Here is a 15,088-nt window from a genome sequence, read left to right on the forward strand (position 1 = left end):
AAATTGGAAAAGCGGTTATAAAAATCTCAATATATTTGCAAGAGGAATGTACGTCTGCCTGTATGAGTGTATAACTCAGGACAGCACTGAGGCAAGGAAAGCCAAGACCCCAGATGGCAGTGAAAATCCTCAATGCAAGTGAACAGGAAAAGGCATTTATGTCCTGTGTAAGGAGTGTTTATATGGCTAGGAAGTCATGGGGTTAATGTCATTCTGTTTCTGTATAAAAATAAGGAGTAAACACCAACTTTACAAGGAATCGCATCGACAATAGTGGGATAAGCAGATTTTTAGTTTGAAATATAACCAATTATAAAGTATGTTTCTGAGCATGAGATTACAAGATGTTCCTGTGTCAGTTGATAAAATCCTGTGATTACAGCAGCATCTGCATTGATTCAGAAACAATAAAGGAAAGTACTACAGGAAACTGGGGGGAGGTTTGCATGTTGGAGTATCAAGTGTAATGCGAGATGACTGGTTTAAATAGAGACTGTATCCAAACTGCAGGACCATTGTTTCTTTAACAGAGCGGGCAATGTTAACTTTCAAAGAATTAAGATGGGGGCCTTGCAAAAAGCACTACACTGTAATGCCCCTATTCCACAGGTCGTTTAGAGGAGCAAACGAGCGCTCTCAGCGCTCGTTTGCTCCTCGTTCCCCGCTCGCTGCCACCGCTATTCAACGCGGCTGCAGCGAGCCGGTGAGTGCGGGAGGGGGCGGCGGGGATCTGCGGGGGGGCTGCCCAGGGGATCGCTGATCGTCCGGGCAGCCCATAGGATATAGCAGCGTCTGCTGCCGATGCTCCTATTCAACGGAGCGACGGCAACAGATCGCTGCTATATCAGTCGCTTGTTTTTCAACATGTTGAAAAACAAGCGACTGCAACGATCAGCCGACATGAACGATGTTGGCTGATCGTTGCACTCTATTCCACCGGACGATTATCGTCCCTAGCGGCCGATATCGGCCGAATACGAACGATAATCGTTCCGTGGAATAGGGCCTTAACATTTTCATTTTCCACTGGAAGTATACCAAATGAAATGTGATTAGATTAGAAGACAAATTGTTTAAAGGTGTTGCCCACCGAAATTTTTCTTTCAAATAAACTGGTGCCAGAAAGTTATATAGATTTGTAATTTACTTCTATTAAAAAAATCTCGTCTTCGCATACTTATCAGCTGCTGTAAGTCCTGCAAGAAATGTTGTTTTATTTTTAGTCCGACACTGCTCTCTGCTGACATCTCTGGAACTGTGTCTCTGTTTTCTATGAATCCCCATAGAAAACCTCTGCTGATCTGGACAGTTCCTGTCTCAGCCAGAGGTAGCAGCGGACAGCACTGTGTAAGACTGAAAATAAAACAACATTTCCTACATGACATACAGCAGCTAAGTAGTATGGGAAGACTTGAGATTTTTTTTTTTTTTTATAGAAAATTACAAATCTATATAACTTTCTAGCACCAGTTGATTTGAAAGAAAAATATTTTCGCTGGACAACCCCTTTAAGGTTGTATATTGATTATAAATGAGCGCAACTGGAGCATGCTTCAGTCTAGAAATGAGCAAATCCACAGTAGGAACTTGAGTCCCATCATTTGGCATTTGAATACCGCTGGCTGAAAAGTTGGATGCAGCCCTAGGGAGGAAAACAGCTTCCAGCCTATGGCTGTATCATTACAGGACAGTAGGACTAATGATACCGGTCTTTCAGCTGAGGGCCCTATTGGGTTGCAGCCTGCATGACTCACATAGATGGTTTGCCTTCCAGCACCAAGCCTGTACATATACATCTGGCCTCACTAGTGTAAAATATACAATTTTACTTCCTTTACACATTACCTGAACCGATCCTATACATAGGTTACAGTCATATCAAACCACAATTACAATTTAATAAAAAAATTTATTATATATATTTATGTATATAATTTTATATACAAGACAAAAACTTCTATATACAGTTAAAATATCACAAATTACAGAGCTAATAACAATACTGTCCAAAATAGTTCTTCTGTATGAACATTAAAATTAAGTAAACGTTAAAAAAAAAGAAAAGAAAAAGAAACAAAGGAGTTCTCCTTTTCTAGTGCTTCCAAAGCACAGCGAGTGCAAGGCCACCTGACGAGTCTCCGTCCTGCTCACAGGATGAAAGAAGTCGGGGACCTGGGGAGTCTCAGGTGCACTTTCTTAACGTCTGCAGACAAAACAGAAGAGAGTCTGAGGTAGTTTGTTTAGTGACTCATAAGATGTATACAGTCACAGGGCTGTCTTTAATGTCCCTCAATACAAAACGGCAGCCTATTCTGAAAACGGGACAAGCTACCTCATGTACTCATAAATGCGTCATGCAGAGATTATCACCAGGATCGCAGTCAGGCAACTGCTGGTTCCCCCAGTTGTCAGAGTACAACTCTCAGTCTGCCTATAACCAACCACCAGTTGCTTGCTTCTGATCAAAGTGATGGCCTGTGCTAGAGCATTGTTTTGCCTCTCACTCCCTCAAGTGCTTTCTACAGCGTGAGCATTGTGTTATTAGTGCCAAATGAGTACATTCATCACCTGTTGGAGGGCCACCAGTGGTTATCATCTCCAGCCTGCTCACCGGGCGGCCCCTCCATACAGAAAAAGCCTCACAGTTCATTGTAAGTCCTGATGCCTACATCAACTTGTCACTCCGTCGCTTGTCTTCTGTCTCTGGCCAGAAAGTGTCCCGAGATGCAAGGTGTTGAAGGAGGTCACCATGTCCTCTTTCTTCTGCGACAGCAAGCTCAACCCTGGTCCTCAGTCTTCTGAGCCCACTGCTATCTGCTGTTCACATGGTTGACAATGTTTGGAACACCGCTGGAGTCCAGTTCAGATAGAAATCTTTCCAAGTGCTGTATTAACACTCTCTTTTTAAACCTGATTAGTAAAAATACACAATATAGATGTAGGTTTAATATAGTTAATTCCAATGTAATGCTTCACTGCTCCCCAAGAAAAAATAAAAGGGGAACTGATCTACATCCTATTAAACTATACATTAGGGATTTATTAGGGGGTGGCATATACTGATGATGCACCCCCATCTTCTGAAGAAGTGGCTACTGGTTTCCAGAGCTGACCAGAGGACAATAAAGTAAGAGCTTCTATATAAAAATATATATATATTTTTTTTTTAATTATCTCCTGCTGGAATTTTTCTTTGACATAATCTCCCATCACAACTCACTTCGGCACAGTTTTCTCTAAAGTGGCACCTATTTCTGTACAAGGAACAATAAGTGGCGTGCCTGGTCTCCTATAGAAGGCAGAGAATTGGGGGAGGGCTCCTGCTGCAGCCAGTTGCCTTCAGCCAGAGACAGATCTGAGGTTTGTGAAAGAGGGTGGGCATAATAGATGAGCTTCTGGTACACAGGATTCTTTATATATTTCTTGGCGTTTTGATTACAATAAAAGAAAGAATGAGATCAAAAGCAGCGGACGATACCGAGAGGCTTGGATTACATGTTGGGTAGTGTTCCTAGCACTTACCGTGCAGCTTCCTTGATTGTAAATTCTATGAAGGTTTTCTGTACTTCAGAGGGTCCTTGCACTTCTTCAAGCAGGGCGAAGATTTTTTCATAATCTGAAGATACAAATAGATAAATGTCAACTGGAATCCATGGAAAATCTAGTACTGACGCCAACAGATGAATCAGCAAACCACAATGAGGTCATTACTGGATAATGTCATCAAAAATGAGGAAAAGAATAAATTATGTAAAACGGATGAAGCTGGAAACAGGCTCGCTGCCAAAGAAAGAAAAAAAACACTGAAATGTTATTCAATTATATGAATAGTAAAAAAGGTTAAAGTTTAAAAGTATTAGTCTATAAAGAGTAATGAGGGGGGATTTTACAGGGTGATGAGGGGAACCAATATATCAGGTGAAGTGCAGAGGAATAGGGCAAACTATAAATGTCAACTAAATGTCACTCCGCAATGCTATCATGTGGTCCCGATGTGTGTCAGGGCCTCTAGGTCTGCAAGCCTTAGGCTGGGGCCCAGACTTGGGGGAACATTTCTTATCTGGTTAAGATACAGCAGATGGAACCGATGTGCATAAATATATTCGCAAACACTGGTTTTGTGAATCCTTTATTCGCATTAGGTCCCTCTGTGCCACATTTAGCATTTTTCTGCCAAAAAACAATGTCAGTGAAACCTACGCCAGCTCCGAGCGTTCAGATCTGCCCAACACTAGTTACATGTCCTCAAAAACATGTGGGGTCTAAATGCTCAGTTTACTCCTAGATGATTCTCTGAGGGGTTTAGTTTAAAAACTGGGGTTCTCTCTGGGGGGTTTCCACCATACTAGTACCAAGGGGCGCTAAAGGTCTACATAGCACCCTAAATCCATTCCAGCAAAATTTGCACTAAAAACCGCGTTCCTTCCCTTCTGAGCCCTGCCGTGTGCCCAAACATCAGTTTATGGTCACAATGTATTGCTGTAGTCAGAAAAAAAAACTGCGTAACACACTGTGTTCTTTGTAAAAATGAGAAATTTTGGGCCAAAATTGTATTATTTTTTTTTTTAATTCAAATTGTGATTTTCATGGCATAATGCTAAAAACTTTCCTGTGAGGTCTATTTGATCATTACAGCCCTAGATGAACTCTTTTGGAAAAGTAGTTTTCAAAATGGGATGACTTTGCTGTACTAGTATAGCACATAATCCCCAAAAATGGTTCCAGCAAAATCTCTGCTAAATATGCAAAACAGGCATCCTTCCCTTCTGAGCCCTGCTGTGTGCCCAAACAATGAGACTGGGAACTCTTTCCTTACATGTGCACCACCGTATTATCACAGAGTGCTGTCTAATCTTCCACAAACAAAAAAATTATAACCCAATATGAGGTACTGCCATACTCAGGAGAAAAACAATGGAAACTGCAGTTCAATGTTTCCAAATGTAATATAATGCACCTGGGGAGGAGGAATCCTCTATCTGAGTATCATATTGTCAGTTTTGTGTTGAAGACTTAGAAGAGAGGGATTTAGGGGTAGTGATTTCTGACTGACTTAAATTAATCCCAAGTGTAACCAGGCGGTGGGGAAAGCAAATTGTATGCTGGGGTGTATAGCTAGAGGTATAACCAGTAGGAAGATGGAAATTGTGATCCCGCTGTATAGAGCTCTGGTGAGGCCACATCTGGAATACTGTGTCCAGTTCTGGAGACCTCATCTAAAAATAAGTTATTTATAAAATAGAACGGGTCCAAAGACGGGCTACAAAAATGGAGGGTGGAGGGTGTGAGGCATAAACCATATCAGGAAAGTTGAATCTGTATAGTTTGAAGGAAAGAGGGGACATGAGTGAAATAAAATAAGGTTCAGGAGGGAAGTTTTGTTAATAAGAAAAACTAAGCATTAGTTGGGAGAGAGATCAGAAACTTGAGAAAATATTACTTTACTAAAAGAGTAGTAGATGCTTGGAACAAACTTCCAGCAGATGTGGTTGGTAAATCTACAATAACAGAATTTAAACATGCCTGGGATAAACATATATCTATCCTACGATAATAAGAAAGAGGATACTATTCCTTTCCCTATATATCCCTTGAGGGATATAGTTTCCATAATATCATTGGAGCTGGTATTTGTGATGGTTTGGCATTTCAATTCTTTAGCAAACCCAACAGGGTGCATGTAAACACCCTGATAAAAAGAAGGGGGGGTCCTTCATTTCTGAGGGCCTGTGCAGCACACAAGGGCGGTGGAAACACAACTTGTCGTGTTTGGAGGAAAAAGAATACTAAGTTGCATCCATCAAACACCATACATACTGTAAAGCATGGGGGTGGAAACATCATGCTTTGGGGCTGTTTCTCTGCAAAGGGGCCAGGACGACTGATCCAGGTACATGAAAGAATGAATGGGGCCATGTATCGTGAGATTTGAGTGCAAACCTCCTTCCATCAGCAAGGGCATTGAAGATGAAACGTGGCTGGGTCTTCAAACATGACAATGATCCAAAGCACACCGCCAGGGCAACGAAGGAGTGGCTTCGTAAGAAGCATTTCAAGGTCCTGGAGTGGCCTAGCCAGTGTCCAGATCTCAACCCTATAGAAAACCTTTGGAGGGAGTTGAAAGTCCGTGTTGCCAGAGCGACAGCCCCAAAACTCACTGCTCTAGAGGAGATCTGCATGGAGGAATGGGCCAACATACCAACAACAGTGTGTGCCAACCTTGTGAAAACTTACAGAAAACGTTTGACCTCTGTCATTGCCAACAAAGGATATATAACAAAGTATTGAGATGAAATTTTGTTACTGACCAAATACTTATTTTCCACCATAATTTGCAAATAAATTCTTACAAAATCAGACAATGTGATTTTCTGGATTTGTTTTCTCATTTTGTCTCCCATAGTTGAGGTCTACATATGGTGTCAATTACAGGCCTCTCTTATCTTTTTAAGTGGTGGAACTTGCACTATTGGTGACTGACTAAATACTTTTTTTCCCCACTGTAAATATTCTGCTTACAGAGCCGGGACTCAGTGACGCCCTGACGCTGATCCCGGCTCGGCATTTGATTCCTCTGGTTTGCTGCAGACCAGAGTAATACAACAATAATCTCATCGATCATTGCTGTATAAAGTATACTGCAGTGATCTCTATGAAAGATCACTGCAGTAATACTGAAAGTCCACCAGAAGGACTGAAAGTATAAAATAAAAAAAAAATAAATAAATGTTTTTATTAATATAAAAAATCCCCTTCCTTAATAAGTCTGAATCACAGTATTTTCCCATTTTATAAATAATAATAAACAAACATGCAAAAATATTTGGTATCGTCGCGTGTGTACTCGTCCGAACTATCAAATTATCACATTCCCGATCTCGCATGGAAAATGGCATAAGCGCAAAAACCTGCCAAAGTGCCAAAATTGCGCATTTTTAGTCACATCAAATCCAGAAAAATTGTAAATAAAAGTGATCAAAAAGTCACATATGCGCAAGTAAGGTACCAATAGAAAGTACAGATCATGGCGCAAAAAATTACACCTCACACAGCCCCATAGACCAAAGAATAAAAGTGCCATAAGCATGGTAATAAAATTTATGTTCCTTAAAATTACTCTTTTAAAAAAAGGTTCTAATTTTTAAAAGCCATCAAATAAAATAAATGCAAAGCGCTATGGCCTTTTAAACACTAGGAGGAAAAAAATGGAAGCGCAAAAACGAAAATTTGCCTGATCCTGAAGTGGTTAACTGATCCCGATTTCCAGACAAAAAACCCCCAAAAACTGATGTGTTGATGACAGAGGACCTATTTAGTTCAATGTGGCCATCCCCCACATCTGTTTTGAAATCAAATCTGATTTTAGCTGCTGATCCATTCCACAAAAAAATTAGGACCTGCAGTCCATTTCTGCAGAATGGAGGCTTCGATAGTAGTCAACCGCTCCGGGTGCCGCTCCTCCAATGCTGCCATCAGCCGCTGCTTGCGGGACCTCGGGGCATCAGTCATGTGCCTGCCGTGCAGTCCTGGCTACTGTGCCCGGGCATTTCCGTGGAGTTCGGGTAAGTATGTCTGGGCTTCTGACGGTCGCTGCTCGTGGAGTTGTGATTCCAGACAGAAGATCAGCCCCCCCAGACCCGCCCCCTAGCAGAGCACATGGCCGGGCGCAGGGAGAGGGCAACTGCAGCAGCCACAACTACAGGCGCTCTGTGCAACTCCTGCCCCCGGTGTGCTATACTATGCAGTGCGCAGACAGTGTGTACTGAAGGACTGCAGTCCCATGCAACACTAAGAGCAGACAGTCCTATGTAATGACTGCATAGTACACTCTCCCCCTGATATTTTGCAAGTATATTAACAGCTCTGCTACATCTGTTGGGTATCCTGTCAGACTTCTGCCTATTCCCTGTGCAGCTGGCGTGTATAGAGCCCACTATGCAGTTATGAATATGCATAGTGGGAGGGGGCGGGGTAGGCAGGTCGCAGCAATGCTCTCCAGCCCTGAGCAACGCCCTAAATGCTCTTAACCCCTTAAGGACAGAGCCTGAAATGGCCTTAATGACAGAGACAAATTTTATGAATATGACCTGTGTCACTTTATTCATTAATAACTTCGGGATGCTTTTACCTATCCAGCCGATTCTGAGATTGTTTTCTCGTGACATATTGTACTTTACATTTCTGGTAAAACGGAGTTGATACTTATAACAAATCTTTATGAAAAACACCAAAATAACGTGAAAAAATGCATTTTTCCAACTTTGAAACCTTTCTGCTTATACAGAAAATGGTTATGCCACATAAATTATATATTAAATAGCATTAGCAACATGTCTACTTTATGTTGGCGGCTTTTATTAAACTATATTTCATTTTTTTTGGACAATAGAAAGCTTAAAACATTAGCAGCAATTTTCCAAATTTTCAGTAAAATTTCTAAATCAGATATTTTTAGGGACCTGTTCAGGTTGAAAGTGTATTTGAGGGGCCTGTATGTTAGAAAGCCCCACAAAGCACCCCATTTCAGAAACTGCACCCCCCCCCCCCCCAAACTCTGCAAACGCACATCCAGAAAGTTTTTTAACCCTTTAGGGGAGTCACAGAAATAAAAGCTAAGTGTGTAAGAAATTTGAAAATTTTTATTTTCTGTGCAGAGATTTTATTGTAATCCAATATCTTTTATAATGATAAACCTATTAGCAGAGAAATTCACCCCAATACTGATTGCCCCGTTTCTGCAGTTTATAGAAATAGCGCAATAGGGCCACATATGGGGTATTTGACGCAACCACAAGCCTCAGATATAAGGGAGCGCCTAGTGAATTTCAACGCCTCCGTTATATTTGGTCATTTTTGACTGTACCACTTCAGGTTGGCAGAGGCTCTGGGGTGCCAAAACCTAAAACACACCCCTAAAAGGACACCATTTAGAAAACTGCACCCCTCAAGGAACGTAACAAGGGGTGCGGTGAGCATTTGGACCCCACAGGTGCTTCACAGATTTTCAGAACAATGTGGTGTAAAAAAGGAAAAATTCTATTTTTTACACTAAAATGTTGTTCTAGCCTTCAATTTTTCATTTTTACAAGGGGATAAAAGAAAAAAAAAAAAACACAAAACATGTAGCGCAGATTCTCCCGAGTACGGAAATACCCCACATGTGCACATAAAGTGCCAAGCGGGCGCAGGACGAGCGTCCAAAGGGAAGGAGCGCCAATTGGCTTTTGGAAGCTGGATTTTACTGGAATGGATTTCAAGGGTCATGTCGCATTTACAGAGCCCTCGTGCTGCCAAGACACTGGAAACCCCCCACAAGTGACCCCATTCTGGAAACTACACCCCTCAAGGAATCTAACAAGGGGTTCAGTGAGCATATGGACCCCACTGGTGACGGGCACAAATGTGGAACAATGTGACGTGAAAGGGAATATTTTCATTTTTTCACTTTCATGGCACAAATGTGCCCGTCATCAAGGGGTCCATATCCTCACTGCACCCCTTGTTAGATTCCTTGAGGGGTGCAGTTTCCAGAATGGGGTCACTTGTGGGGGGTTTCCAGTGTTTTGGCAGCACGAGTGCTCTGTAAATGCGACATGGCGTTCATCATCCATTCTAGCCAAATCCAACCTCCAAAATCCAAATGGCGCTCCTTCCCTTCGGAGGCTTGCCCTGAACCCACATGGCGCTTTATGTCCACATGTGGGGTATTTACGGGCTCGGGGGAAATTGCTCTACACATTATGTGTTTTTCTCTTTTAACCTCTTGTGAAAATGAAAAATTTAAGGCTAAACCAACATTCTAGTGTAAAATTTTATTTTCACGCCATATTGTTCCACATTTGTGCCCGTCACCAGTGGGGTCCATATGCTCACTACACCCCTTGTTACATTCCCTGAGGGGTGTAGTTTCCATAATGGGGTCACTTGTGGGGGGGTTCAACTGTCTTGGCAACACAGGGACCTTTTGAATGCATCATGGCCCCTTGAAATCCATTCCAGCCAAATCCAGCCTCCAAAAACCAAATGGCGCTCCTTCCTTTTGGAGGCTTACCCTGCACCCGCATGGCGCTTTATGTCCACATGTGGGGTATTTCCGTACTCAGGTGAAATTGCTCTACACATTTAGTGTTTTTTTTTTTATCTTTTAACCCCTTGTGAAAATGAAAAAAATCAAGACAAGATCAATAATTTAGTGTAAAAATTAAACATTTTTTACACTATATGTTAGTCTAGCCTTGATTTTTTTCCTTTTCCACAAGGGGTTTAAAAAGAAAGTGAACACAAAACATGTAGGGTAATTTCCCCTGAGTACGAAAATACCCCACATGTGGACATAATGTGCCATATGGGCACAGGGCAAGCCACCAAAGGGACAGGGCGCCATTTAGAGGCTGGAATGGAGGATGGAGGCCATGTCGCAATTAAAAAGCTCCTGTGCTGCCAGGACAGTAGAAACCCCCCACAAGTGACCCCATTCTGGAAATTACTCCCCATAAGGAATCTAACAAGGGGTGCAGTGAGCATATGGACCCCACTGGTGACGGGCACATATGTGGAACATGTACCGTGAAAATAAAAAATAAATTTTTTTCATTTTCACGTCCCAAATGTGGCCGTCCCCAGGGGGCCATATCCCGGCTGCCCCCCTTGTTAGATTCCTTATCGGGTGTAGTTTCCAGAATGTGGTCACTTGTGGGGGGTTTCTACTGTCCTGGCCGCACAGAGGCATTGTAATTGCATCATGGCATCCTCTAATGGGAATGGCGGCTATACCTATTTAGTTGGGGAAAAGGGACCATTCTAATTTATTTGGGGGTATTAGGCCAATTATTGGTTTATAAGGTTGAAAATGACAGGTGTCCATCAAATTCAACCTGTGTTGATCCAGAGGAAGGCAAAAAAAACCCTCGTAAGGCAGACGACAGTAGCCTCATCACAGGGGAAAAATTCCTTCCCGACTCCATAATGGTGATCAGAATAATCCCTGGATCAACGTGACCCCTGAAATAGGAATAAGGGACGGAATTTAGATAATGTAGATCTCCAATGACGTGTGGTACGTCTTGAAGCGATCCAGTATGCAGAGGCCGGGGGGATCAGGACAGGTGTCGCACTGGAAAATGGTGTCCTTCCTAATCCCCCTGTTACGCCACACTCTGCACTTCTTCTGGGGTCTCCTGTTCTCCAGTGTGGGGGACGTCACCTGGAAAATGTTGTCCTGGTGCGATACGGGGTCCTTCATATCCAGAAGCGCTGGGTCCGCTCCATGGCTGCTAAATATTAGGGCTCTGTTACTGCTTATGATATTTTCGGATCGTGCTGCAAGCTACAGTAGCTCGGGCAGCGAGGGACCAGAAGAGGGGGTGCTGGTATAAAAGTTATCCCCGTACAGGTGGTATCCTATATCCAGCAGTGGGAAGATCAGTTCCCAAACAATCTTCCCACTAACTCCGAGGATTTGGGGGGGGGGGGGAGTGGGCATCTGGGGGCTGGATTCGGGTGTCCCTTCCTTCATACACTGTAATGGTACCTGTACACTGCGGAATGGAGAAGGATAACCCTTTGTGCATTCCGCAGCTGGCACCCACCGGCGGAGTGATGGAGGCGCGTGTCTCAGCTCGTGTCACACTCCATTCTATGTACTGGCGGATTCCGCCCTCTGTCCAAAGAATGAACGTGTTCATTCTTTGGACGGACAACGGAATCTGCCCGTGCATAGAATGGAATCTATGACACGGGCGGAGACGCGCGCCTCCATCAGTCCGCCGGTGGGTGCCAGCTGCGGAATGCACAAAGGGCTATCCTTCTCCATTCCGCAGTGTGCACGTACCCTAAATCTGTAAGTGTACCCTGAGGTACTCTCACAGAGTTTGTAGAATTTCACGCCATACCGTGATCTCTTATTGGGACGGTTCTGGCGGAAAAGACGTGTCTGGGGGGGCAGCGTACGCTACGCTACCCCCCAGACACGTCCCTGGATGATGAGGATGAATGGAGGAAAGAAGGATCCCCCCATTCATCCTCACTGGCTGTTTCGGTGTCGGAGGCAATAATAACGTATGCCTCTGACGCCGAAAACACCCTGGGGGCCATCTTTATACGGGGATTGGTATATGGGGTATGTAAATGTGTAATGTAGTGTAGTGTAAAACTTTATTCCATGTAGTGTGGTGTAGTGTAGTGTTTTTTACGTTTTTTTTGACAGTAAGAAAAAAATATCCCTACACCAGAAAGGAGCTTATCAGCAGGACAGTGGCGGTAGGATATAGGGGGGAAAAAACGCCCCTATGCCAAAATGGAGGAGTTGCTGATCAGCGGCGCACTTATGTGCGATGCTGATCAGCACTCAGCGGCGTTAGGGCGCAAAAAAACAAAAAAAAAAACTAAAAGAATCTTTTTAAACCAAAGCAACTGATCAGTGAATGATATGCACTGATCAGCCGCTAGGGGGCAGTAGAGCGACGCTGCCGGAGATTGCCGAGACCCGCCGAACCCGAGCGTTTCCGACGCTGGACGACCGAACCCGGAAGTGAAGCGAAGACGACGCGAGGACGGTGCGGACCGCAGATCGTCGCTCCGGACGCCCAGATCAGGTGAGTATGGTACACCTGCACCACACACACCTGTTCTGCACCCCTCAGCTACCTAGCTGAGGGGTGCAGAACCCGGCAAAACTGTGTTTTTACAGTATGATCGCCGTGATAGGCCGGCCGGTACTGGCATCGGCGCCATCTTTGGTGGGGACACTTATGGCGATTGGTGCTATCTCGGACAGCACCAATAACCATTGCTTTCCGGGTCACCGATGACCCGGAAAGCTGAATTTAGCTGCTATATGCTGATCTGTATTGATCAGCATATAGCAGCGATCGTCGGCAAGGGAGGGGTTAACTAACTGCAATATACTGCTGAGGGGGACAACTACTGCGGCATATCAGCAGGTTCTGATAGTGCCGCTCTAAATGGAAGGACATACGGATGAACCATCCATGTGCCGTCCGTCTGAAGAATTGCCTGGCAACCTCTAGGCAGGTCCTTCCCAGTGGCCATTTATTACCCACCAATCAATTTTTGTAGATCTAAAAAAAAAAAAAAAAAAAAAACAGATGCATTACTGGTCCCAGAAAAAAAACCTGAGGTGTGGATGAGGGCTAGAACACAGAAGACCATCTAATTTTCTGATGCTCCGACTGCTGGTCACATGGGGGGGGGGGGGGATAAAGAAAAAAAATCTGGAGTGCTTCTTTAACACTGTCCAGTTACTTGTTTTTTACAGCTTTCCTGTCAAGAACCCTGTATGGACAACCTCCTTAGTCCAGAACGTCTATGAAATGGGTAATATGTGCTTTCTACTTACTTCTTCCTGGCTTTCGCACTTCCTTCATGACTCTAATCTTAATATCTGCGTTTGTTCCATTGATGATACTTTGCATTTCCTTCAGTGAGTTTGGCACAGTCATTCCCGATGTACACTCCCGAGTCCCAAGAGAATCTTCTATAGGCAGATAGTTATCTAAAGGCGCCTTTATAAGCGTGTTATTAACCGGCTTGTGGTCCAGGTTATCCTCATTCAAGCAATTCAGTTCATCAGTAACAGAATCAAAGTTATTAGGCAGCATATCCTCATCCCCCAAAGCAGCAGAAACACCTAATGGAGACAGTCCATCCATTTGTTTTTCCACAGCCTGGCCATTGTCTGTCCTTTCTCCATTCCCTTCTGTAGTTAGACTGTTATTGCCATCTGCACAAAGAGAAAAATAAATCAATGTCATTTTTATCTAATGTACACATAATTATACACATATAATATAATATATGCACACAAGACACTCTACAGCTGTAAAGTAGTGTTCCCAACCTGTGGCTCTACAGCTACTATTGTGTATAAACGGCAGCACACCTTGAACAGATTTCTAACATGGCTAAACGTACAGACACAGCAGAGGTTTCAGAAGTGGAGCCCCAAATAATCCTCATGCATGTATAGGGGAATAACTTTGCACCTCTAAATGTTCCGCAGTATGTGCATAGGGTTCTTATTTAGTAAACCCTTAAAGCTGTTTCTTGGTATAACAGGGGTGTCAAAGTTGCAGCCCTCCAGCTGTTGCAAAACTACAATTCCCGTCATGCCTTGAAAGCCAAATCTTTGGCTCTCAAGGCAGAGAATTATAATTTTTTAAACAGTTGGAGGGCCGCAGTTTGACACCTGTGTGGTAAAAGCTTTCTATTTGCACACAGGCCAAATAAGCAACAGGAACTATTTTGATACAACCCAAAAACCCTGCAGCAAGTGTGGTTCTCACATTCCCTTTCATTACCTTACTTTGCATGATCTCTCCATGGCTGCTCTTTTAATGTATAACATGTCACCTTTTGCCATTAAATGTAAATCTAGCCATAATAGCTGTATACTGATATCTTACCTTTGTGTATGGGAATTGGCTTTATTAGGTTGTGTGGAGCAGGGCTCCCAGGCACTGCAGGGGTCCCCTTCCCTCCTACATGATTGTGATGATCGGAGGGGTTTGAGGTCTTCTTAGCAGCAGAGGAGACATACTACGCCTTCTCTTCAGGGAGGCTGGAGTGTTGGCCTCTCCAGGACGTTTTACTTTATTCTGGGGTCCAGCAACAAACTCGTCAGCCTCATCAATCATCATACCCTATAGTTGAAGACAAACAAAGAAAATTATTAAAATATGGCATAAACTTCATAACTGGTTAATAACTGTTAGCTGTAGTCATGTCCTGTGCTATTTTAGGTTTACATGAAAAGGTATTAATTTTAGGAAAATGACACTATAAAATCCAATAGTAAATTGTATGCTAAAGGGGTAGTGCGGCGCTAAGAAATTATTCACAGAATAACACATACATGACAAAGTTGTATAACTTTGTAATGTGTTATGTCTGTGAATCGCCCCCTTCCTTGTGTCCCCCCACCCCCGCACGTGTACCCGGAAGTGTTGGTGCATTATACATTACCTGATCCGTGTCAACGTCATCTTCGGCCGGCGTTCTCCGATCTTCCCGAGTGCCGGCCGCCCTCTGCCGCGTCATCAGATGCTCAGCCGCGATTGGCTGAGCACAG

The 15,088-nt window shown here is 43.6% G+C and overlaps 1 protein-coding gene across 1 annotated transcript in view; it reads right to left on the bottom strand.

The window, feature by feature from the left end:
* Positions 1 to 1,959: 1,959 nt before the first annotated feature.
* Positions 1,960 to 15,088, bottom strand: part of LOC138765951 (integrator complex subunit 6-like) — a 57,265-nt gene continuing 44,136 nt past the window's right edge. The window contains 5 exon segments of the mRNA XM_069943151.1: positions 1,960 to 2,910; positions 3,523 to 3,616; positions 13,358 to 13,741; positions 14,424 to 14,510; positions 14,513 to 14,660. Of these exon segments, the coding sequence (XP_069799252.1) occupies positions 2,811 to 2,910; positions 3,523 to 3,616; positions 13,358 to 13,741; positions 14,424 to 14,510; positions 14,513 to 14,660 (813 nt within the window). The 3' untranslated portion in view covers positions 1,960 to 2,810.

The sequence above is a fragment of the Dendropsophus ebraccatus genome, chromosome 10 (assembly GCF_027789765.1).
Source record: "Dendropsophus ebraccatus isolate aDenEbr1 chromosome 10, aDenEbr1.pat, whole genome shotgun sequence".
Lineage (NCBI taxonomy): Eukaryota > Metazoa > Chordata > Amphibia > Anura > Hylidae > Dendropsophus > Dendropsophus ebraccatus.